A 24,076-nucleotide genomic window follows, 5' to 3' on the forward strand; every position below is an offset into this window, starting at 1 on the left:
TCTAAACCATCACAAATTGGTCTAATCTCTAGTGGCAACAACCCTGGCGTACCTATAATTTAATATTTTAAATTTTACATGACATTAGTTGGTCAGACACTAATAAATAAAATTATTAAAAAGAAAAAAAAAACGTTACAATTTCGGTGGCGAAGGACAAATATTTATTTTCATATTTTATTTTCAAAAAAACAAGATTTTTCGTCGATAAAAAGGCCCCTCATGCAGCCAGGAAGCCGTGAGTCGGAAATTGTAACTTGCTCATATCTGCTCTTTTCGTGGAGCACGAGTGAGACGAGAATCCTGACTCCTCCGCCGCCGTTCCGGCGAAAAGCTTCTCTCAAGCTTCCCGCTTCATCCCCATCATCTTCTTCCTCAATCTCTGCCCTTTCAATTCGGTACCCAAACTCCTCTCACTCTCCTAATTTTCGCATTTCAATTCAAAATCACTTTGTCTGTTTCATTACTATTTCCCCACGACGGTGGCTTTGCGTTCATCTTCAAATTCCTTTCTTCTCTCTCTACTTCGTTATTTTCGCCGCTTTTTCCGTTCATATTTCATAGGATTTAGAACCCTTTTTATCATTTCTAGACCGTTTCTCGTCTGTCTTACGAGTTTGGATTATTATCGATTCGATTCGATTTGTTTTGATCGTCGCGCTCTTTAACCATTTCTTACACATACATAACCACGGATCGCTAATTTATCTTCCAATTGCAGCAATTCAAGGATTCTTTGACGTTATTAACGAGATGGGAGAAGTTAGCGTTGCGTATACCAACGGTGTGATGCCTGCTAGATTGAACAAAGTTGTTTTAGCTTATAGCGGCGGCTTGGACACATCGGTAATCGTACCATGGCTGAGGTGAGCGGCCTTTGTTTTCCCCCTTTATCATCAAATATTGTGATGGCCATGATCAAGTTCTTCGTCTTAACAATCGTTTTTTGTATCTCTGACCCATTTGTTTGAAATCTTTAAATGGCGGTATTGTGTTATTTTGACATTTTTTTTCGTTTCTTTTTTTTCCCTGCAGGGAGAAATACGGGTGTGAGGTGGTTTGCTTCACTGCTGATGTTGGGCAAGTACGTTTTGAGCGCTAACCCTGTATCCATGGCTACACATTGGTTTATGTTTGGTGTGGATTGTGATAATTAGATTTCAATTTGTTGGCTTATTATGAATGTGAAATATGCAGGGAGTGATGGAATTGGATGGTTTGGAAGCAAAGGCTAAAGCAAGTGGAGCCTGTCAACTTGTTGTGAAAGACCTCAGAGATGAATTTGTAGAAGACTACGTGTTTCCCTGCTTACGAGCTGGTGCCATTTATGAAAGGAAATACTTGCTTGGAACTTCCATGGCTCGCCCTGTCATCGCCAAGGTTAGATCTTACTTGATCTCCTCTGCTGGAGGCTATTTAGTTTAATGGTTCTTGAATTTTACCAGCACTTTTTCATGGGTCGAAGTAATTTGTTAAAAAAGGAGAGATTCTTGTTTCTTTACATGGATTTGAGTTAGTAAATGAGATTATGGTGATGGTTTTTATAGGCCATGGTGGATGTTGCCAAAGAAGTTGGAGCTGATGCTGTTGCTCATGGTTGCACAGGGAAAGGAAATGATCAGGTCTGCTTGATGATTGCCATAGTTTTTTTATTTTTTTATTTTTTATTTTTTCCTATGAATATTCTTAAAGAGAATCTCATCTTTTTGCTTTTTATTTATTTTTTTCTTTTATTTCTTTTTTCCGTGCAGGTACGGTTTGAACTCACATTCTTTGCTCTAAACCCAAAACTACGTGTTATAGCTCCCTGGAGAGAATGGGACATCACAGGAAGAGAAGATGCTATTGAATATGCCAAGAGGCATAACGTGCCGGTCCCCGTCACAAAGAAATCGATATACAGTCGAGACCGGAATATTTGGCACCTTAGTCATGAGGTAATTGTCATGACAGCCGGTTGGTTTTACTGGTTGACATCAAGTATATTGTTTCATGCTATACAGATTGAATTTGGCTGTCATTTTAGATCTTGCAATTGTTGTATGATTGTGATCGTTTTCTTTTTGGCTTGAACAAGTGGTAGGCGTGAGCTTTTTAAACAGCATGCTGCCAGCCCTGACTCTGCCTTTTTTGCTTTGAGACTTGTCAGTTGTATTCATTTTATGTATTACATGTGATTGAAGGGTGACGTTTTGGAAGATCCTGCTAACGAGCCAAAGAAGGACATGTTCATGCTGTCCGTTGATCCCGAGGATGCGCCGAACCAACCTGAGTAAATTTCCTCTGTTCTTCTTGATTCAACTCCTCTGCATTTCTGCAAACTGAATTTCTTATGTGTATGTTGTTGTTTGTTTATTGCAGATATGTTGAGATTGAAATTGTCTCGGGACTTCCTGTAGCTGTCAATGGTAAAAAGCTGTCACCAGCTTCCCTTCTCGACAAACTCAACGAAATCGGCGGGAAACACGGCATCGGCCGAGTTGACATGGTCGAAAACCGTCTCGTTGGCATGAAAAGCCGTGGCGTGTATGAAACACCAGGAGGAACCATCCTATTCACAGCTGCACGTGAACTCGAATCCTTAACACTTGACCGCGATACCATACAAGTCAAGGACTCACTCGCCCTCAAATACGCCGACCTGGTGTATGCAGGCCGATGGTTCGACCCACTTCGTGTAGCCATGGATGGATTCATGGAAAAGATAACCGCAACTACCACCGGAACGGTCACACTCAAACTGTACAAAGGCTCGGTGACCGTAGTCGGGCGCAAAAGTCCAAACAGCCTGTATAGGCAAGACATATCCTCATTTGAGAACGGGGATGTGTACAACCAAGCTGATGCTGCTGGATTCATTCATCTCTACGGCCTCCCAACTAGAGTCCGAGCAATGCTTGAGCAAGGAATCTAAGAAAGCAATGGATTTTAGTGAAAGTCTGAATAAAAAGGTTTAGAGGACATGGGAATATGCGTAGCTAGTTTTAACTCAATGTTTTAATTGTCCCGCCGCACTGGAAAAGAATCTTTTGATATTTTTTTTTTTACTGCAAGGGAATGCGCTGTGTTGCTGCTGAATGCTGTCAAATAATACTGCTTTGTTTGAGAGTGCCCCACCAACCACTTTTCTTCATGTTTTCATGATGTTTTCTTCCTAAAAGCAAAGGCTACATTTGTCTACCTGCCTTCCTTTCTCAACTTGGCTGCTCATTTTGTTGTTACTGTGTCTTCGCTGTCTCAATTCAACGCAGATTCCGAATCTCTACGCATCATTTCTTTCTTTCTCTCTCTCTCTCTCTCTCTCTTTTTTTTGTTATCTTGTGTGGAAAAAAAAATAATTACTCGACTAGATTCAGTCCTTTGAAAAGGTTTAATGATTTAATTGCATATTTGAAACAACACGTGGCAATTTTAATCGAAGAACATTTTGTCTTAAGTTGATCATGTGAATAGATCTTTTTATCACTAATTTCTTACTGTATGTCAAGTGAATCATATTGACTTTGGTATCAAAATTACTCCTTTATTTGATGAGTTCTTATTTTTCAATTTATAGATGGATTGGACACAAAATAGAAATCATAGAATTTTATAAGACGTTTTTCAATCTATATCTTGTAGAAAACGTTTAAAATTTTAAATTTTTCTTGAAGTTTACAGACTCATTGGACAGTCTAGGGGTAATCACAAAATTCAAAATTGAGACTAACCTTCTAACTCGAAAATTATTGTTATTTTGGGTATGGAATCAATGAACTTTAATGTCAATTTTCATTGCATTTATAGTTTGGTCATGAGAATATTTAAAATATTAAACGCTCTCGATTCTCTTCTCCCCTCTTTCGATGGGTGACTTTGACACGTTTTGGTCACACTGGTCATATTTTTATTTGTCGTTTCTTTAGAGGAACAGAAAAAATATGTTTTGGGTGTGGGACAGAGTGATAAAGGAAGTAAAGGGGCAATTGCTCACCTCCATATTTGGGCTGTTATTTTATTTATTTATTTATTATTATTATTTACAGTATGATATAAGAAGGGTAGATGTTAAATTACCATAAAAGATTTAAAAATTTAATATTATATCAACATTCTAACAACGTGTTAATAATTTTAATTATTGAGTTCTCTCTTTTTCTTTAGCAACTTCATGTATATATAATTTTACGTGTATGCCTAACCACTTGATTATTAACTAAAGTTGTTTACAAATATAAGAAAATGAGTCAATTTATTTACAGATATAGTAAAATTTTGATAGACATTGATAAATATCTATTAATACTATTATTGATAGACGATAACATTTTTTATATTTAAAAATATTTACAACAATTTTATTATTTAAAATAATTACCTTTAATTATGTTCTCACTCATTTTCTTTATCAACTATATATATTCAAATTTTGTTGCCAATTTTATTCGAATACCATGAATGCAAATAAATGTTCCCCCAGATTTTGGAACAATTGAAAATTGAAAACAATATAATAATGATGTATTTGGGAGTGATGGTTAGAGTAGTGATTTCAAGGAGAAAAAAATAGATACAAATAATTTTATAAAATTGATTTTTAAACAATCAAATTTATGTTTCGTTCTAAACTTTTTAAAGTGATTTTGAATTATTATGTTTGGTTCTAAAAGTGAATTTAGAATTATCCAATTACTCAAAATTGTATTTTCTATTTGAGAATTTATTATTTAACTAAATAATTGTGGTAAAGATTTAGTTCTCTTTATTTTATTATTAAATTCTCATATGCATAATTGATATTTTGAATAAGATGGATGTTTATAATAGATATTGAAAGAAATTTCAACATATATATAATTGTTTGTTTTATTAACGATTTAATGACATGTAATGTCTGTCATTTTTTGTTCCAGTATTTAAAATTTAAAAATGATTTTACGAATAGCTAACCAACCATATGTTAACAAAAACCGAATTAGATAGTCATTCTAATTCATGGTTAACCACTTGACAAAAATCACCTATCAACTAATTCCTCCAAAATCAATTTGAAACAATTTTAGATTTTTCTGAAATCAATTTTGCTCATGTTAGATACTATCATTAAAAAAAAAAAAAAAAAAGTATCCATCTCAAAATCACTCCCGAACAGATCCTAAATATGAAAAGAAAATTCAATTTCAGTACATGCTAAAGATTCCCTCTGTTGATACTGCATTTTAGCTCGATAGTTTCACTTTCAAAATAAAAAAAGAAACCCTACTATTTCATACAGGGGTGTTTAAAATATCCGATGACCCGAACAAACCGATTAACCCAACCCAACCTATGCAGTTTGGGATGAGTTATCAACTCATTTGAGTTGGGTTGGGTTCAAAAAAATGAAAATTTTATGGGTTGAGTTGGTTCATAAGTTCACTTAATATAACCCGAACCAACCCAAATTTGTTATTAACTTTAAAATATATATTATTTTATTACTCGTAACACAATTATTTATACCTATATTAATTTTAATTTTATTTAATTTCAATATTTTTTGAATAATTTATTCTTCAACTTTTAAAATTGGAATTTTCACTATACAAATTGGAATTGAATTGTTAATCTTAACTCAATATATGAAAATAATCAAATAATATTTTTACATATTTACGTTTTGCTTTTTTTTATAACAAATTTTAAATAAATGACTCGATTAACCCGAACCAATCCAACCTAAATATTTCATAGTTTGGTTGGGTTGAGTTCATTTTTTAATAAGGGTTATTTGGGTCGGAAAAAAATTCTAACTCGAACAAATTGATTGGGTCTAAAAAGTATTTCAACCCAACCCAATCCATGAACACCCATAATTTTATATAAAATTTTTACCCATATAATCTAAATTTATATGCTCACACAATTGTCTGATATATTTTTATCTCTTATACAAATAATCCAATAGACTATTAATTTACATAAAAATACAACCCAATTTACTTTTTTCAACCCTATTTATCATTTTATGTTTTTAAATATATATGTAATAATAGTAATATTTGAATTTTCAAAAAATACACTATGTATATTTGATAAATGCATTAACAAGACATATTGTTCATTACATCGTCTTATAAACCGAACTACATATACTATATACACTTACATTTTCAGTATATTTGTAAGCACGCCAAAAAATAAACCATAATATTTGTCGATGTCAAATTTTGACTAAGGAAAAACGGACCTGACCTCCATGTGACAACTATGGTAAATTTATAATTTAAAAATTAGAGAATCTACAAAACAAAGAAAAAAATAATAATCTGATGTCTAAGCCAGTAAGAGAATTAAAGAAGGAAGAATAAGTCAAACGTTTTAAGACACCTCGTATGAGATTATAATAATGTATTTATAGAGAAAATTGACCTAGGTCGAGGACTTTCAAAGTCGTTTTAGATCAATAGATGATCTATCGAACCAATGGGTGTATCTGATTTCGTGTTTGGCTAGAGTCGGCCTCGACCCACGTCTTCCTTAGACTATATCTTGAGTCTAAAATATTACTTTGAATCAGAATATGTGTAAATCATGCCCCATTAAGTGTTTGACCAGATTCAACCTCGACCCTTAGTCGAGATCGAAGTGGCCCAAACCAGCCCACTTCTCCTAGGGCAATTCCAGTCTTTTCATGGTTGCTTCAATTGTCCTATTTTTTCATTACGTGGCTTTTGCCCTTAATCTAAAATTTACCCACAATAATATTTATTTAAGGTTATATCATCTAATCTAACACATAGTACAATAATTCATTTGAAAAAAGGTAAACTAAACTAATAAAAAATGGGTCAAAGTAAAAGTGGGTCACGGTCAGAGGGGGAGGTCCAGTAAATATGGCATTTGGACACCACAATAGCCATTGCATGAACGGCCAAAGCGGCTGCCAGCTATTAATACTACGTGCTGCTGGAGGAACAAGACCGAAAACAGAACAAACAATTCAAGACAATTATTATTATTATTATTATCATCATTATTATTTAGAACAAAACAGCAATAGATAGTGACAACAAATGGTAAAATAATCCCAAGAGGTTGAGTGGTCGTAATTTGCAATAGCATCAAAAGAAAATGAAGGAAAAAAAAGAAAAAAAAAACAAAACAAAGGTCAAAATACTATATTGTCTTTAAACTTTGGGGCGTTTTGGCCCCTCAAATTGGAAAAATCTACCAACTATCTGATTCACTGATAATTAAAAAAAATTATTATTTCGTTATCCGTATAACTCACATTTATTTTCTTGTTATTTTTGTCGACTCCATCGATTACTCTCTTATTATAATAATTACTGACTCAGCTCAAATCAACTTTACGCACATAATGTCCCATTTGAGATTTATTTAATAATACAATATTAGTTGTTTGTTTTAAACAAAAATTGGTTAAATACTAATAACAATTATGATTTAAATGTAAGACAATACATTCAGTGAATATACTTCTAAAATTTATGGTGAAATGGCTAATAGATTATAGAACGATTAAGAATAGTCAATAACAAATTTAGAATTTATCAAAGATACAGTAGCTAAAATTTGACACAAAATTAAAATTAAACGAGTTCTAATTTCTAAATAACGTTTGGGACGTTGAGTTAGCTATTATAGTTAGGGTATAGACAGTGAGAACATTCAAATAGTTTTAATAAAATTAAGTGCATGTTACAATAATTGAGAACTTCAACTGAAAAAATTTATAGTACTATCGTAGTACCTACTACTCTCATTCATTATTTGACACGTCATTAAATGATTTATTAATTTACTATACTATCGGATGAAAATTTTTTCTTACCAACTCCACTGATCGTGTGTCACGCCAACCTACTTTTCAAAATAGGATGGGATCCTTGATACTAATGTGCAGTCCATAAATATTTTTTAAGATAAATTTATAATGTAAAAAAAAAAAGTATAATACTCCCGACAAAATTTTCAACCAGTGTATGTTATGTTGGGGTCAAATGCCCCCTCGGTGTGTATATATAAATATATATTTTAAAGAAATGGTCTGTCGAATAGGATAAAAGGAACATAAAAATGGAAAGTGATATTATTTAATTACGTGGACCATTTCACGAATTTGCTCCGCAATTTGCAATGCTGACTAGGATAGAATCAATAGCCACCATCCTTTTCTACCATTGGCTAAACCCAACAAATTCCCTTTTTTCTTTCTTTTTCTTCTTCCCTTGTCCCTCTCATTATTATTATTATTATTATTATTATCATCTTTTTAGTGGCGGTTTAATTTGCCTTTTGTTGACCATACCTTTGAATTCTCTTTCTATTTCCATCGTATCTCTATATATAAAAAAATGTGCATGTAATTTTTCATGGGGTTTCTTTAATTTGTATATAAAAATCCACGTGGCAGGTAATGGGCATTTATTTCCATCGTATCTCTCTATATAAAAATTTAGGGACAGGCAGGATCGAAGATGTCATTTCTCACCTCGTTTTCGCTCCCTTTTTCATTCTCCATCCCTGTAAAATTCCCAACGGGGATCGGTATGGGATTTACTGTGGAGATCGGGTTCCCCGCGGAAAATTTTTCTCTGTTACTTTTTTTTTTTTTTTGTAAAAAACCAATTAATTTAAATCACTCATATAAGCAAATTTTAATTAAATAATTAACTTTATCACTAAATTATTTATTATGAGTAGTTTTATATGACAATTTGAATTTAAAAATAAATTACTCAAACTTTGGCCTAAAAAGGCTAATTAATTTTTTAGTATAAATAAATAAATATAAATCAAATTATTCACATATATAATCCATATTTGAGCATTCAATTTAAACACATTCATTATCTTTCCCTTAAATGTAATATTTATATAATAATAATAACAAATAAGATAACATTAGAAAACTACACTAAATAAATATGTAAAAGCTAATCGGGGCGCGGACTGGGAATGCATTCCCCATTCCTGTCTCCGTTTAGCTCAAGGGATTTTTTTTCCCCACTCCCTCTCTCATTCCCCGCCTAATCGAGAAATCTCCATCCCATTCGGGACGGGACCCTGTCCCTATAGAGAATTTGGATATCTCTATGTGTAACCCTACTCCAACTTGTGTATATAATTCTTGATAAGTGGAATGACAATGCATTGAGAATTCTACCCACAAAAAGCTAAAACTTTTCTCTTACTTCAAAAGATTGTCGGGTTTTAGTTAGTGAAGTGTTCTTCTAATATTTATATTTGAGAATTTCAAATCTATATAATGGACAATTAAAGTTGGTAGTGTGATAGTGAATGAATGAGTGGATGTTTTAGGTGAATGTTGTGAATAAATTTAAATTTGTGAGAAAAAATAATATTGTTTTATGTATTTGTATATTTGTTACTAAAGCAAGAGATTCAAATCTTTCATTATCCATCAACAATATATGTATTAATTAATTGTAATAGTTGAAGTTCATGATAGACTTGTTATTGGTTAGAATAAACATGTATACATATTTTTATTATTAAATCAATATATCACTAAATATAATAATGTAGTAAAGGGATATTTGATTGTTTATTTCATGTTTGACTTCAATAGGAAAATATATATATATATATTTTCAAGTGATGGAGGAATAACGTTATTCACTTTTTCAAAACGTGATGTGTTTGTTCATTTTTATTTTCTTTCAAATGTATTATTCTGATTTTCATTTGTGGATAATATGTTCAATTTTTTTTAATTTTAATTTATGATGATTTATATTTTCTTTTATTTATCCACTCTTTATGAATGATACATCTAAATGAGGTGGAAATTGGAGCTTTTGAACTTTTATATAGATTTTTTTTTTTGGGTAAAGGGGGAACTTTTATATAGATATTTCAAGTTCCAGCTAGCTAAATTACGTTATTGGTTGATCACTTTATTTATTTATTTTTATTATTAGAAAAAAAAAGGGGGGGGGGGGGCTCTTTCTAATGCACCATAATAAGCATTTTTCATAGGACCCACCATTCATGTTGTCTATAAACATTCCATTATGCTTTTTTATTTCACTTTTGTATGTTCACTGAAAATTATGATGAAAATTAATATCAATATGATTTAGCTGTGTCTGTTAAAAGTTCAATAATTTAGATTTTTTTATTACCCTTTTCGTTGAAATTTAAAATATATACATAGACAATCGAAGTTATTTCGTTATTTTTTTTAGTTCATTTTCGTTCTATTAATGGGTGGACGGAACAAATTAAAAAAAAAAAAAAAAAAATCTACATGAAAAAACAATCACTTGCACACAACGATATGCATATCCTACGCATATATCAAATATATCATAAATCCTTTTAATATGCACAAATTTAGATATAGCTTTATCTTTTCAATTTCTAAAACTATATATAATTAGAATGCTAGATTATATATAAAAAATATCAAATTTTATTTTAAATGATAAAATTGTTGAAAATATTTATAAATAATAACAAAATATCACAATATGTACGTGATAGTCTGTAATATTGAACTTTTTATATAGATTTTGAACTTATACATTTTCTTTCTATCTATCTTCATAATATATTGTGTTGGAGGGTACAAATTAGAAAAGAAAAAAGAAAAAGAAAATAAATGAGTTCTACGTGGAAAACCAATCACTTGCACACAATGATATGCATATCCTATGCATATATATCAAATATGTCATAAATCCTTTTAACTTATATACACAAATTTAGATATAGCTTTATCTTTTCAATTTCCAAAACTATCTATAATTAGAATGCAAAATTATATATATAAAAATACCAACAGATTATTTTAAATGATAAAATTATTGAATATATATATAAATATAGCAAAATTTTACTGTCTATTTGCGATATATTACTGTGTCTATCATGACACAAATAGACACATATAGTAGTTTATCGCGGTCTATCGTAGATAGATGATGAAATTTTGCTATATTTATAAATATTTTAGTTCATTTCCTATATTTGAAAACAACCAAAAATACCTCTAAATTTTGTATTTCGTGTAAAGAACATATATCAAATTTCAAAGGTTAAAAAATTATCGTTAAACTTTCAGGAAAAAAAAATTGTAAATACCTTTACCATTAAATTTTGGATAGAAATTGTTAGTGTCTTTTGGTCAAATATTTCCTTAATGTTTAAAATATTTCAAAAAAATGCCCTTGAATTATATATATATATTATTATTATTATTAGTATACACATAGAAACCGTTAACTTTTTTGTTAACTTCTTGACATTTGTTTATCTAAAAGAAAATGTCCACTTTAGTTAAAATATATAGACTATAACGAGAAAAAAGAGAATCATGGAAACACCAATGACCTTAAAACTAGAATGTTTTAACAAATGTATATATTAGTAGCTGAGCGATTGTTAATAGTCAAATATATATATATATTTTTTGTATTTGGATTTTTATCATTTTGGTAAGTTTAAGAGGAGATTTTGACTTTGGAATTTTGTGAGATTTTATGTTTTAACTTAAAATTTTGGTTTATATTTGGTTGATGACAAATTTGGTGTAAGCATGGGACAAATAGGAGAAAAATGAGGATATCTATTAGGAATGTTTAAAAAACCCGATGACTCGAAAAAATCGATCAACCAAACCCAACCCGTGCGGTTTGGGTTGGGTTGGGTTCAAATAAAACATTTTATGAGTTGGGTTGGTTCATGGGTTCATCTAATATAACTCAAACCAACCTGAATTTATTATTAACTTTAAAATATATTTTTATTAATTATAATACAATTATTTATACACATATTGATTTTAATTTTATTTAATTCCAATATTTTTTAAATAATTTATTCTTCAACAACTCTTAAAAGTAGTTTATTTGTACTATAGAAATAAAATTTTCACTATATAAATTGAAATTGAGTTGTTAATCTTAATTCAATATATGAAAATAATTAAATTAGATTTTTACATATTTACATTTTGCTTCTTTTTAGAACAAAATTTTAAATAAATGACCAAATTAAGCCGAATCAACCCAACTTCATAGTTAGGTTGGATTCATTTTTTAACAAGGGTTATTTGGGTTGAAAAAATTTACAACCCCAACAATTGGGTTGGGTCTAAAGAGTCTTTCAACCCAACCCATAAACACCCTAATATCTATGTAATTTATTTTTAAATGATTTTTTTCACTCAACAAAACTTCAAGCAAATTAATCATTATACTAACAATAAGAGCATTAAAAAAAACAATAAATTAAGAGTAACAATGCAACTTTTAAAAGTTAAGAGTTGTTTTTGCCAACGAGATATTAACTTTTTCTGTTCATATAAGGATAAAAATGGTATATTTTAATTTTTTTAAGTTTAAGAATATTCTTGAAATTTTTGTAACAAAATATTAATAGTTTCTATCCAAAAGTAATAGTAAAAATACATTTTAGCTATTTTGAAGGGTTTAAGGATGTTTTTTTTTAATTTTTTTTTTTTACAGGCTTATGAATATTTTTATATAAAATAGAAGTTCAGTATATTTTTCATAATTTAGCCAAATTAGAATAATGTATATCGTTCTATTGTAACATTTTATCTGGCACAATGTTTTTGCAAAACAATTAAAGTAGTATCAACAAAATAGTAGCAGTAGTCGGCCAAACGATATGCCATTAGTGTAGATATATATATACACATTAAAATTCATATATTTAAACTTCTACTCAAGTTTGAATAGTGATTTAAAAATACAAGGATTCAAATATAATTAAAGTAGTGTCAACAAAATGGTAACGAGTAGCCGACCTAAACAGTAGGTCATTAGAGTGAAAACATATTAATTTACACTAAAATTCATAGATTGAGACTTTGAATGGTGATTTTAAAAATAGGATGATTCAAATACAATTAAAGTAATGTGAACAAAATAGTAATGAGTAATTGGCCTACACAATAGGCCATTAGTGTTTAAAAAAAAAAAAAAACCCATTAATTTACATTAAAATTCGTAGATTTAAACTTCTACTCAAGTTCAATTAGTGGTTTAAATAGACGAAGTTTTCGATATAATTAAAGTAATGTGAGCAAAGTAGTAACGAGTAGTCGGCCTAAACAATATGTCATTGGTGTAAAAAAAATTAGTTTGCATTAAAATTCGTAGATTTAACTTTCTACTCAAGATAGATTTAATCCTATTCAGACTTCCACTCATGTTTGAATGGGGATCTAATAAATAAATACAATAATTTGAATATTTGACATTTTGATTGACTATGTAATGCACTAACAAGATAAACTATGGTTGGTGTTATGGATAGATTTATCAAAATGGGCCAAGACCGACAGTCTAGAGAAATAAGAGGTTATAGATATAAGCTCGAGGTGGCAGACCAAGGTCAATGGGACCTAAGTTCAACCCAATAGCCACCCATGGCTTTAGGAGATTGATCCAGGTGGATTAGTTGGGACCAGTGAGGAACTTTAGTATAACTCTCGATGGAGCTTAAATGACCTATAAGAGAGCTCAAATAACCAATGCAAAGCTTCAATAAGACCCATAAGAGAGCTTAGAAAACCCATGGAGAAGCTCAAATGACCCATGAGATCGCTCAAATGTCCCATAAGGGAGCAAAGAGAACTTATGAGGGTTTAAGCTAAGAGGACACGTTAGAGGACCTTAGTAGTACTAATACGCACAAACACATGCGTCGAGTAATGATATAGTTTAAAACGACCTTGATCGAGTATCGTTATCGAAAAAATTGGTTTGATATACCTTTAGCTATTTAGAGATCGTTCTAATTTTGTCTAGGTGACCAAACTATGATGATAACTTAATCCAATCTAATAGATGATAGCAACAGGGCAAAAACTAGCTAAAAAAAAACACGTCATAGCATAGTGACTTTGTGAATGGATTAACTTAATTAACTTTTTAGCCCTTAGATTGATTAAATGCTAATTATAGACCTAGAGTTATTTTCTTCAGGAACTTTCTTTTGAGCTCAACCTTTTCTTACACCTAATCAATTCATTCTCATGCAATTCATTAATTAAGTGTAACATTAAATTCCGGTTGGATTTTATGCCCTGAAGCCTCGTAATTTATTAGTTGATTGATTTAATCATTAATTATGCAATATTAATTTATCCGTTAATAGAAAAAAAAAAATCAAAGTTTATCATGAAGACTCGAACATATATATAGTTGACATACGGTTGGATCATGTTCAAGAAATAACTTAAAGGTCTATAGTATATTGATAAGGTTGGGTGTCTTATTCTGATGGCACTATGGAAATGGTTTGATCCATATCGTTCATGTGAAAACGTGTGAGTGAGAGTATCCTATATAAAGAGTTAATCTTTTTTTATAAATCCGTTAATTGATGAGATTAATATTTCATAGGATGATCATGTGTGACTGGATCTTAATCCTACGTGATTTATGAACTTCTGTCTGTGAGGTCAGTCATTTGATTTGCACGGGTGAGAGTGGCCCAAGTTGTCGACTTAATAGGCCTACCATTTTGGGGAGTTGACTAAATGAGGAGTTGGGAACATAACTTCACAAGATGAAATTCACTCATTCCCGCATAGGGTAAATAGATGAGTAGTTTCCTTAAGTGTTGGTTCTGAGTCTTGAACAAGGGGTTCATCTCTCTCACTGGCCCGAGAGGGATTTGGTTTATGGTTGGACCATAAACATATTGTTCATTGGAGGAATCAATAGTACTTAAGGAAAAAAGGTAATTATAGGAGTAAAACGAACATTTGACCCAACTGTACTTATGAACTACTCATGAAGGATCGACTTGTTTATACTGATTATATCCATGGACAACTTGCCCTATAGTGTATAAGAGTTCAACTATGAGTTTATAGTGGTTTGCCATAGTTAATGAATGGAAGAATAACGACTAAGAAATTTAATTAGTTAATCTTGGATCATTAGAGCTTGAAATTTGTGGGTCCACAATGTTCATTTGCTAGCTTACTGCAGATCAACAAGAATCAAATATATTGAAATTGTTAAGAATTTCCTAAAAATATACAGTTCGTAATCATGGAAACATATTCTATTTATCAGTAAAAGCATTGTTGAAGTATTTATTCAATAAAAGTGTCATTGAGATTGAAATTGCATTATGTAATAAAAAACCAATAAACGAATCTATGACTATAGTATAAATACTGTAACTTTATGTAGAGACACAAAAGAAGATCAAATTATAGTATATAGCCAAAAAGGTCTACGAGTATATGGATGAGGTTGGGTACCTCGTCCTGGGGATACTATGGATGTGACCTACTTTATATACTGATACAAATGACGTGATCCTAAAATCGTTCATATGGAGACATGTGAGTAAAGGTATGCTATGCAAAAGAGTTTTTGCATAAGACCGAACCACGAAATAGTCACTTTTTCTTTATAACAATCGTTTACTGTTAAAACTGACTATTTCAATTCAATGACCTAGGGTAACTCGATCTTAATCCTGAGTTAACTACAAACTTCTATTTTATTCAGGATTATCCTTTGATCTGCATATGTGAGAGTAGTTCAACAACACTACTTAACAAGCCTCCCATTTTAGGGATAAGACCATATAGATAGTTGGGGACATAGTCCTACAAGATGGAATTCCACTCCTACTTGAATTAGAGTTAGTGGATAGGTTGTTCCCTTAAGTACTGATTATTGATATTGAACAAAAGGACATCGCCCTCTCATGGCTGAAAGAGACATGATTTATTAGTTGGACTATAAACTAATTGTTCAATAGGGGATCAATGGGAGCTCAAGGAGCAAGATGTATTTATAGGGGTAAAACGATAATTTTGACCCAACTGGAAATACAAACGACCTATGAAGGATCGACTTACTGATTATGGTTAAATCAAGTAAGACAAAAATATATCTATAGTGAGGAGAGTGCAACCATCGAGCTATAGTGGTATGTCTTGGTGGTTAATGAATATTGATTAACTCGGGTTAAAGATTTTAATTGATTAATCTCAAGTCGTTCGAGCTCATGATCTGTAGGTCCATAAGGTATCTCTACTCGCTCGTAAGACATTACACCCTAGATTAGAAAAATGAGCAAATTTGAAGCACTCAAAATTCAAAATTAGGGTTTTGAATTTGAAATGTTTAAATTCAATTTTAGGGTTTGGATAATTATATTCGATATAATTAAACGTTTAATTCTATCAAAACTAAACATATTTAGAAAGTTTAAAATATTTAAATATTGATTACATGAATAAGCTCATGTTTAAATTAGGTGTTTTATTAATTTAATATTCGATATTTAATTATTATTTAATTAATTAAATTAAAATTAATTTCATAGAAATTCAATTTTTTTTGGAAAAATTGATTTTTAAATTATGTTTATTTTATTTTAAAATTAAATATTATTGAAAAATGAATTTCAATGTGGGAAAATCTAATATTTGATGTTGGTGGTGGAGTTTTCCATTTTTGACACCTTACCCATGTTGGGTTTTATGTCCTAAAACTCATGGTAGGCAAACAATGGAATTTATTCTGAAAATTCAATAAGGTGTTATTAAATAGATGTATTGCTTATGAGAAATCCAATAAACATAAAAGTCTCTTGACTATTGGATGTGTACTTGAACTTTATGTAGAGACACGAAGGTGGATCAAGTTCGATTAAATAGTCAAAATGATCTATAGTATATAAATAAGGTTAGGTACCTTATTCTGGTAACACTTTTGGACTCGACATGCTTTGTAGTTGTTATAAGGAGTTGTAAAGTGCTATAAACGAAGTGATCCTAATTCGTTCACGTTGGGTCATGAGGAGTGGGGGTTTCCTTGTACAAAAGGGTTTGTATAAGATCGAACCATGAAATTAGTCACTCTTATTTTATAATGTTGTTTATTGTTTAAGACTGACTATTTCAAAACGATGACCTAGGTAACTTGACCTTAATCCCAAGCTAACTATGAACTCCTAGCTCAATAAACCTCTCATTTTAGGGGTAAAACTGGATAGATAGCTGGGACATAGGGTGCAAGATGAAATTCACTCCTACCCGCTTTGGGGATAGTAGAGAGGTTGTTCCCTTGAGTGCTGATTCTAGGTTTTGAACAAGGAGCCCTACCCTCTTATTGGCCCGAGAGGGACTCGATTTTGTTGATTGGATCACAAAACAATGGTTCATTAAGGGATGGTAGGGACTTAAGAAACAAGAGGTAATTTTGGGGGTAAAACAGAGATTCGACCCAGCCGTTATTACGAACAACCTATGAAGGGTCGACTTACTAGTCATGGTTATATCGAGCGGACATAATATATCTATAGTAAGAAAAGTTCAACTATGGGCTTTAGTGGAGTGACCCATTAGTTAACGAATGGGGGTTAGATCGGTCTAATGAGTTTAGTCGATTAATCTTGGATCGTTGGAGCCCATGATCTGTAGGTGAGGTCCCCCTACTAGCTCGAAAATAGATTAGCTCTAGAGTAGCGTGATAAGTTAACTTGAAACGTTCAAATTAGAATCAAATGAAATTGGAGAATATATATTTAAATATGATTTAAATATATGGAGATGGATTTGTGTAAAATTAATTTAATTAGAATTATTTATATTTAAATAATTATTTATTGATTTTATTAGAAAATTAATTTATAAAATTAATAAATTTTGATTTTAGAAATCAAATATGATTTTAAAATCAAAATATAGATATTGGAAATAGAAAATTACACAAAAAGGAAAAATGAGATTTTTCAACTTCATATTCAACTAGCTCACAAAGAACCCATTATCTTCAACCTTCAATTATTCCAAGCATGAGTTGCATCTCATGCAGCATATCTTTTTGCATGATAATATGTAATATATTAAAGATATTGAAGTGAAGTTGAAGAGATTGCAACCGATAGAATTTTAGTTGAAAATTCGGGTAGAAGAAGGTGTTCTTCATTGGGTCGTTGCAGTGAACATTCTCCAAGTTCCCTTTAATTTCAGCTTATTTTGAGTCCCGCAACTCAATCTAGAGCACCAAGAGAATAATAGGGAAGATCTTGTGGTGATCTGCACAACGATTGGAGGATTTAGCAATTGGAAATCAAGATTTCAACGGTTCTTCAAGGTATGTTTTAAAACCCATTAAATTTTACTTGAGTATGCTTTCGTTTCTGCTAAAATTAATCAATTAGAGTGCTTATCGATCATTGTCGCTTCCCTTGTTGCTGCTACCATCCCAACAACCCACTCACTTAGTGCTAATTGAGGTGTCATATTGGCTGAATGTATGCGTACTTGTATGTTTAAGCTAGTTAAATACTTCATAAATCAGATTTATGAAGGACATGCAATTGGAAATTAGTGTTTTTTTCCCTGTAAAAATCCTTACTCTCAAACTCTTTCAAACCCTTTCAATCCATCTTGATTAAGAGTTTCCACCACTCAATCCAAGGCTGAGAATAGTAGAGAAGACTCTTATGGTAGTTTACTAGAGTTTTGAAGGTCAAATTCGTGGAGTTCAGCTACGATCAAGGGATTCTACAAAGGTACATATCTATGAAACTCTCTTTTTTGTAAAATTATTTTAAGCATGCTTTTAAACTCAAATTAAGTGTAATTAGAGTGTTTGTTGATTTTGTTTACTTCTGCTTTATGCATGTTTTTTAAACAAAAATTTCAATGTTCAATTTTTTTAGGGAAAATATTAATTGTATAAGATAAAATTAATTACGTGATTTATTTATTTGAATGAGATTCAAATTATAACTTTATAATATGGAGAATTAATTTATTTGAATATGATTCAAATAATTAATTATTTATTTAGACGAGATTCATATAAATAAATAAATTATTTAATTTGAATAAGATTTAAATTGAATAGATGACGAGATAATTAATTATTGAATATTATTCAAATAAATAAATAATTAATTAGAATGTGATTCGAATTAAAGTGAATATGCATAAGATAAATATTTAAATATAATTTGAATATTTTAACTTCTAATATGAGATATTAAATGAAAAAATATTTTTTATTGGATATTTTTGAATATTTAATTTAAAATATCTACGGGATTCTCCTAATAGGATTTGGAAAGACCCTGCATAAATCTATAAATATGGTCTAGGGAGCCCTCGTGGAACATACTTCTACATGTCTACTATCTACAACATTATTGTTCTACAACCTCTACTATCTAAAAAATATATTTAAAGTCATTCGTAGAGATTTTTCTCCCAATAAAATTGTCAAAATATTATTCTTCCATATTTTCTCTCATCTTTCAATACCGGTTCCCACAAGTTGGATCCGCATCAGAGTCATAGCAAGGAAGACCTCGTGGAAAAGGAAGATTTCAAGGAGAAGACTTTAAGGAGAAGATTTTGCTGCATTTGTAATCAACAAAGAAATGTTGCTAAACATTTTTCTTGATTATTTGTATTTTTAATTCATCCAAAAAATCTAAGAATGCGATAACACGCAATATTTAATTCCCTCCAGCTCCTTCATTACCAATCCATATTAATCTCTTGATTCACACTTTAGCATGCTAAATCTAATATCTTGTTTAGAACACGATGTTGTAAATAACATTCAAATAGTGGCCAACTGTTTGCCAGCATTAAGCATTAGCATGATAAAATAGTCTATACATTATTCAAAACTAATAAACAACCAAAATAGTTTTGCAACAAGCAAAAAATTAATTCAAAAACCCTATGAACTATAAACTTGACAATTCATGATACGATAGAAATGCATACAATTCACAATGCATCCAACAAAGAAAAAAAAAGACTATGATAGAAAGAAAATACAAGTCAGACTATTAACTCGCGTCCTCAAGCTTAAAATCATCCATTATTTTTCAATCATCTACATCTTTGAAAGCTCCAAATTGTCGTCTCTGTCCAAAAATTGGCTCCAGGTGAAGGCCTCAATCAACTCTAAACAAACCTTCGGCAACCTCCCAAAAAAAATGGCAACACGACGCCATAAGTGAGCGTTGGGCGTCACCTGAGAAAAAAATGTTGGTTGCTTAGATGAGCGTTGTAGTGTTACTATATTGCACCCCTACAGGTTGTGGCGTGCAGTCTTTTTTGCATTCCCCCCCACCCATTTTCACATGTTTTCACATTTTATCTTGCTTTATATCAATCTCTAACCTTTTTAAGGTTATTTTCATCATTTTATACTCAAATTAACTTGTTTTGATCTAAATGTATGATTCGAACAAATTAAACATAATAAAACGTCAATGAACACAAATTAATAATAAAATCAATGAAATTATAAGCTTGATAAAACACCTTTCGAGTGCTCTTTAAGTATTTATGGAGAATCAAGCGACACCATGGAGGACACCAGTAGTGCTCATCAAAGACCCCTAGAGGTTCTATAGATCTCTGTGGATATCCTAGTGGTACCATAAAAGTCTTAGTAGTACCACATAAAACCTATGTGGATGACTTAATGATATCATGGAGATTCTAATAGTACTATATATGACCTTTGCTAAGGATATACCAGTACCATGGACGACTCATTGAGGTCCTAGTATGATCTATGCATAGGATATAACTATAACATGAAGATCATTGCAGTACTATGCAGGACTCAATAATAATACTATAGAGGACCTAGTGGTATCAAGGAGAACTTTTGCATCTATTCTTCGTTAGACCAAGTGGTAGTGGCCTAAGTTCACAACGAATAATCCATAAAAGGGTTGATAGAAGGCCAATAGGTGAGAAGTCGGTTGCCGCTTTAGATAGTGGTGTTGTAACTACCAGAAGAATAACAACTTAGCGATTTCGTGAATAAAATAGATGACAGACATGAGCCAAAGTGTTCATTATGTAAGATTGGATTTATATAGGTGCTATGTTCATTTGTCATTTATACTACTCCCTCATACCAATATTCATCTCGATCCTTTACTGATTTGAGCGTCGGAGTATTGGTGACTCGACACCACACCATCTTTCAATTTCTTCCAAGACACCATATCGTTTTTCTTCGCAATACAATTTCACAGTTGATCCATTTCTTGATATCAACAATTGACTTAGATTATAATTATTTGAATTGATCCATACATTTCAAATACTTAAGTTGGATGTTGATTCGTGCTAAGTTGGCATCCACTGATGTCTTCTCCTCTTTCAATTTAATGAGACATAAGGATGTGAATTATATATTCTGTATAGTGTAATATATTCTAAATCTACCAACGCTTGTCAAACATTTTAAGCAAATAAATTAGATTTGTCGACAAAAGACGGCTTAATTGAAAATGGAAAACAAGATTGAGTGGCAGTCAGCAAAAGATGGCCCTTCTTTATCTATTTTTATAAATATGTGAAGATTGTGGAGAATTTGTAGGCTAATGCTAAATTCTTTATTTATAATATATTTGAAAATAAAAATAATTATGATAATAATAAGTAATCCAAAGGTCAAACAAAATATGTCCATTCGTTTACAATGGATAAATGCCATACCGCAACCGCAGGTTGTAGATTGGGATTCGGTTTGCAAATTGCACTTTTTTTTTTCTTTCTGGATTTTATATTGTGTTTTATAAACTAACTAAAATTTTATATAGTATTAAGTTTTTAATATTTAAATATAATTTTATCGAATACATTATTAAAATATTTACGCATAAGTTGATATATATAAAAACAAAATTTTGAATCAATTTTTACGTTGGTTTTTTAAAAACATAGCTTATAAAATAGATAACAAAGATAACTAAATTTATAGGTAAAAATAAATATTTATAAGGCTAATGTTACGAAACTGGATTTTGGTGACCAGAGCCGATGGCGACTCCAACTTCTAATTTAATAGTCGAAATTTATTTATTTTTTCTTTTGTAATCTTATTAAGATAAAAAAAATCATTAAAAAGCTGTATAAGCTTGATTTGATGATTGTTTTGTTTTGATTTTAAAAAATTAGGTTTATAAATACTAACTCAACTCAATATTTATTGGTTTTGTTATCTAGTCTTGTTGATGATTTTAAAACCAATCCAACTTTTTGAAAGTTCGGAAAACTTTTATTAAAAAAAGTCAAAACTTGTTTTTGTTTTTAGATTTTGAGTAAGAATTCAATTGTTTATCCATAATATAAAAAAATTGAGACGAGATAATTGTACAATAAACCTAATCTCAATATTCAAAATGATTTTTTTTTTTGTTGGTTTAATTTAAACTAAGCCATCAAAGGTAAAAAACATTAATCTTGAAAATCATCCTTATCAACCCTGACAACATGGATAGCGAACCAGGAAAGTCACAAATCCAACTTTGCGAAATACAAGACGATAAAGCATGTTTGGCCAAAGATTGAGCCATCTTATTACAACATATAGGAGCATAACCCAATCCTCTTAACATTTAATCTACTTATCAATGAAGCCAATTCGGAAACACGAACCCACAAACAAAACAGAAATCTCTCACGCTTTAGCATCAAACTACCCACGACGAAAGGCAACCTGAGCGGCAATCACATCTCCATGCTCGTTCCTCACAATCACGCCCGAGCCCACTCCTATTTTAGATGGGGAGCAACCAACGTTAACGTTAATTTTCATCCACGCCCTCAATGGACACACACTATCTCTGTTCCATCCTCACAATGGTTTTTGTTAGATGATATATAATTAGATTTACCTTCATCCATTAGATCAAGCTTTTTGGGTCAACTAATGATTTAAGAGTTTTTACCCAAATTCTTGAAACTTAAGAATTTTGCCCTTGTACTTACTCATCATCAACCAAAGTTAGAAAATTACCCTTAGTTTGTTCCCTCGTCATCATCTTCTTCTTGATTTTATTTCCTTCATTTGCATCGATCATTCTCCATTTTCCCTTTCTCCATTCGTTGTCGATCGTTGGTAGCAGTTGTGAAGGTGTTGTTGTTGGGAACGTTCCTTATGGACGCATTGGAGGGAAAGGGCGAAAGAGCGAGAGAGAGGAGACCGATAGTGTGTGAGAGAGAGGGGCCAAGAGAGAAAGAGAGAGCAAGATAGAGGAGGGTGAGATAGCGAGAGACTGGAAGCGAGTGAGAGAGAGATGAGATCAAGAGAAACCAGGAAGCAAGAAGAGCGAGAAGCCAATCATATGTTTGAGTAATTTCACACAAATATGACGAACAAATGCAAAAACTTCAGATTTGAAGAGTGAGACATATTTCGTTCCCCAATTTTAGGTCGTCTATCCACCGATTCTAATAAACAAATATGATACCCCAATTTTGGGTCATCTATCCACTCATTTCAATAAACAGATATATAATATAAAAACATAAAGACTACAAACAAAGTTGCTATGCAACTATTTAAAATAAAAATGGATGGACAAAAGAAACTATCTTATTCTTATCTTGTAAAATGAGTGGAGTTTAAATACATGCACACAAACACAACAAAATCTAAGATTCCATTCCATAGAGATTCGAAATATTGACGTTTTTTCCTCTTTGTAGAGAACGACATTTTGTTTGGAAAAGATTACGATGTGTCGTTCTCATTTATTTTCTTTTTTCTTTCTTTCCTTTTTAAAATAATATCCGTCCTCTTCCTCTCCTTGGTCTACGGATTTGCTCTCTCCACACACACACATATTGTTAGAAAATAAGAAGTATCGTCCTTCGTAATGTTAGAATGAGAATCCAACCAATAAATGAGTGATTGGGAGTAAGGAGTGTGATAGTGAGAAGTAAGGGATTACGAACAACTCTTGGAACTTACAATATAAAAAGTTGATAAGATATAAAATTGATATTTTTTAGTAGTGGGATCTATAAATTCTTTGAACCAAACAATAAGTAAAGTTTACAAACTCCTTGGACCAAACACACCTTAATGGTTTGAAAAGAACAAAAAAAAAAATTAGACCCAAATGCATGGAGTTGTATTAATTTCATCTTTAAACGTTCAAATACATTAACTTAGACATGAACTTAACATAAATGTTGTCATTTTTGCACTTTTTTTTTTTTTTTTTTAAAAACTCTCTATCTAATTTCAACATGAAATATCGTGAAATTTTTTATAAATTCATCCAT

At 31.1% G+C, this 24,076-nt stretch overlaps 1 protein-coding gene across 1 annotated transcript; it reads left to right on the plus strand.

The window, feature by feature from the left end:
* The first annotated feature begins 226 nt into the window (after positions 1 to 226).
* Positions 227 to 3,269, plus strand: LOC120071256 (argininosuccinate synthase, chloroplastic-like). The gene is made up of 8 exons (XM_039023415.1): positions 227 to 398; positions 722 to 866; positions 1,036 to 1,084; positions 1,198 to 1,380; positions 1,548 to 1,622; positions 1,752 to 1,937; positions 2,184 to 2,272; positions 2,362 to 3,269. The coding sequence occupies exons 2-8, from the start codon at positions 754 to 756 to the stop codon at positions 2,912 to 2,914; spliced, it is 1,248 nt and encodes a 415-aa protein (XP_038879343.1). The 5' UTR covers positions 227 to 398; positions 722 to 753; the 3' UTR covers positions 2,915 to 3,269.
* Positions 3,270 to 24,076: the final 20,807 nt, after the last annotated feature.

This window comes from Benincasa hispida, chromosome 2 (assembly GCF_009727055.1).
Source record: "Benincasa hispida cultivar B227 chromosome 2, ASM972705v1, whole genome shotgun sequence".
In the NCBI taxonomy this organism is placed as follows: Eukaryota; Viridiplantae; Streptophyta; class Magnoliopsida; order Cucurbitales; family Cucurbitaceae; genus Benincasa; species Benincasa hispida.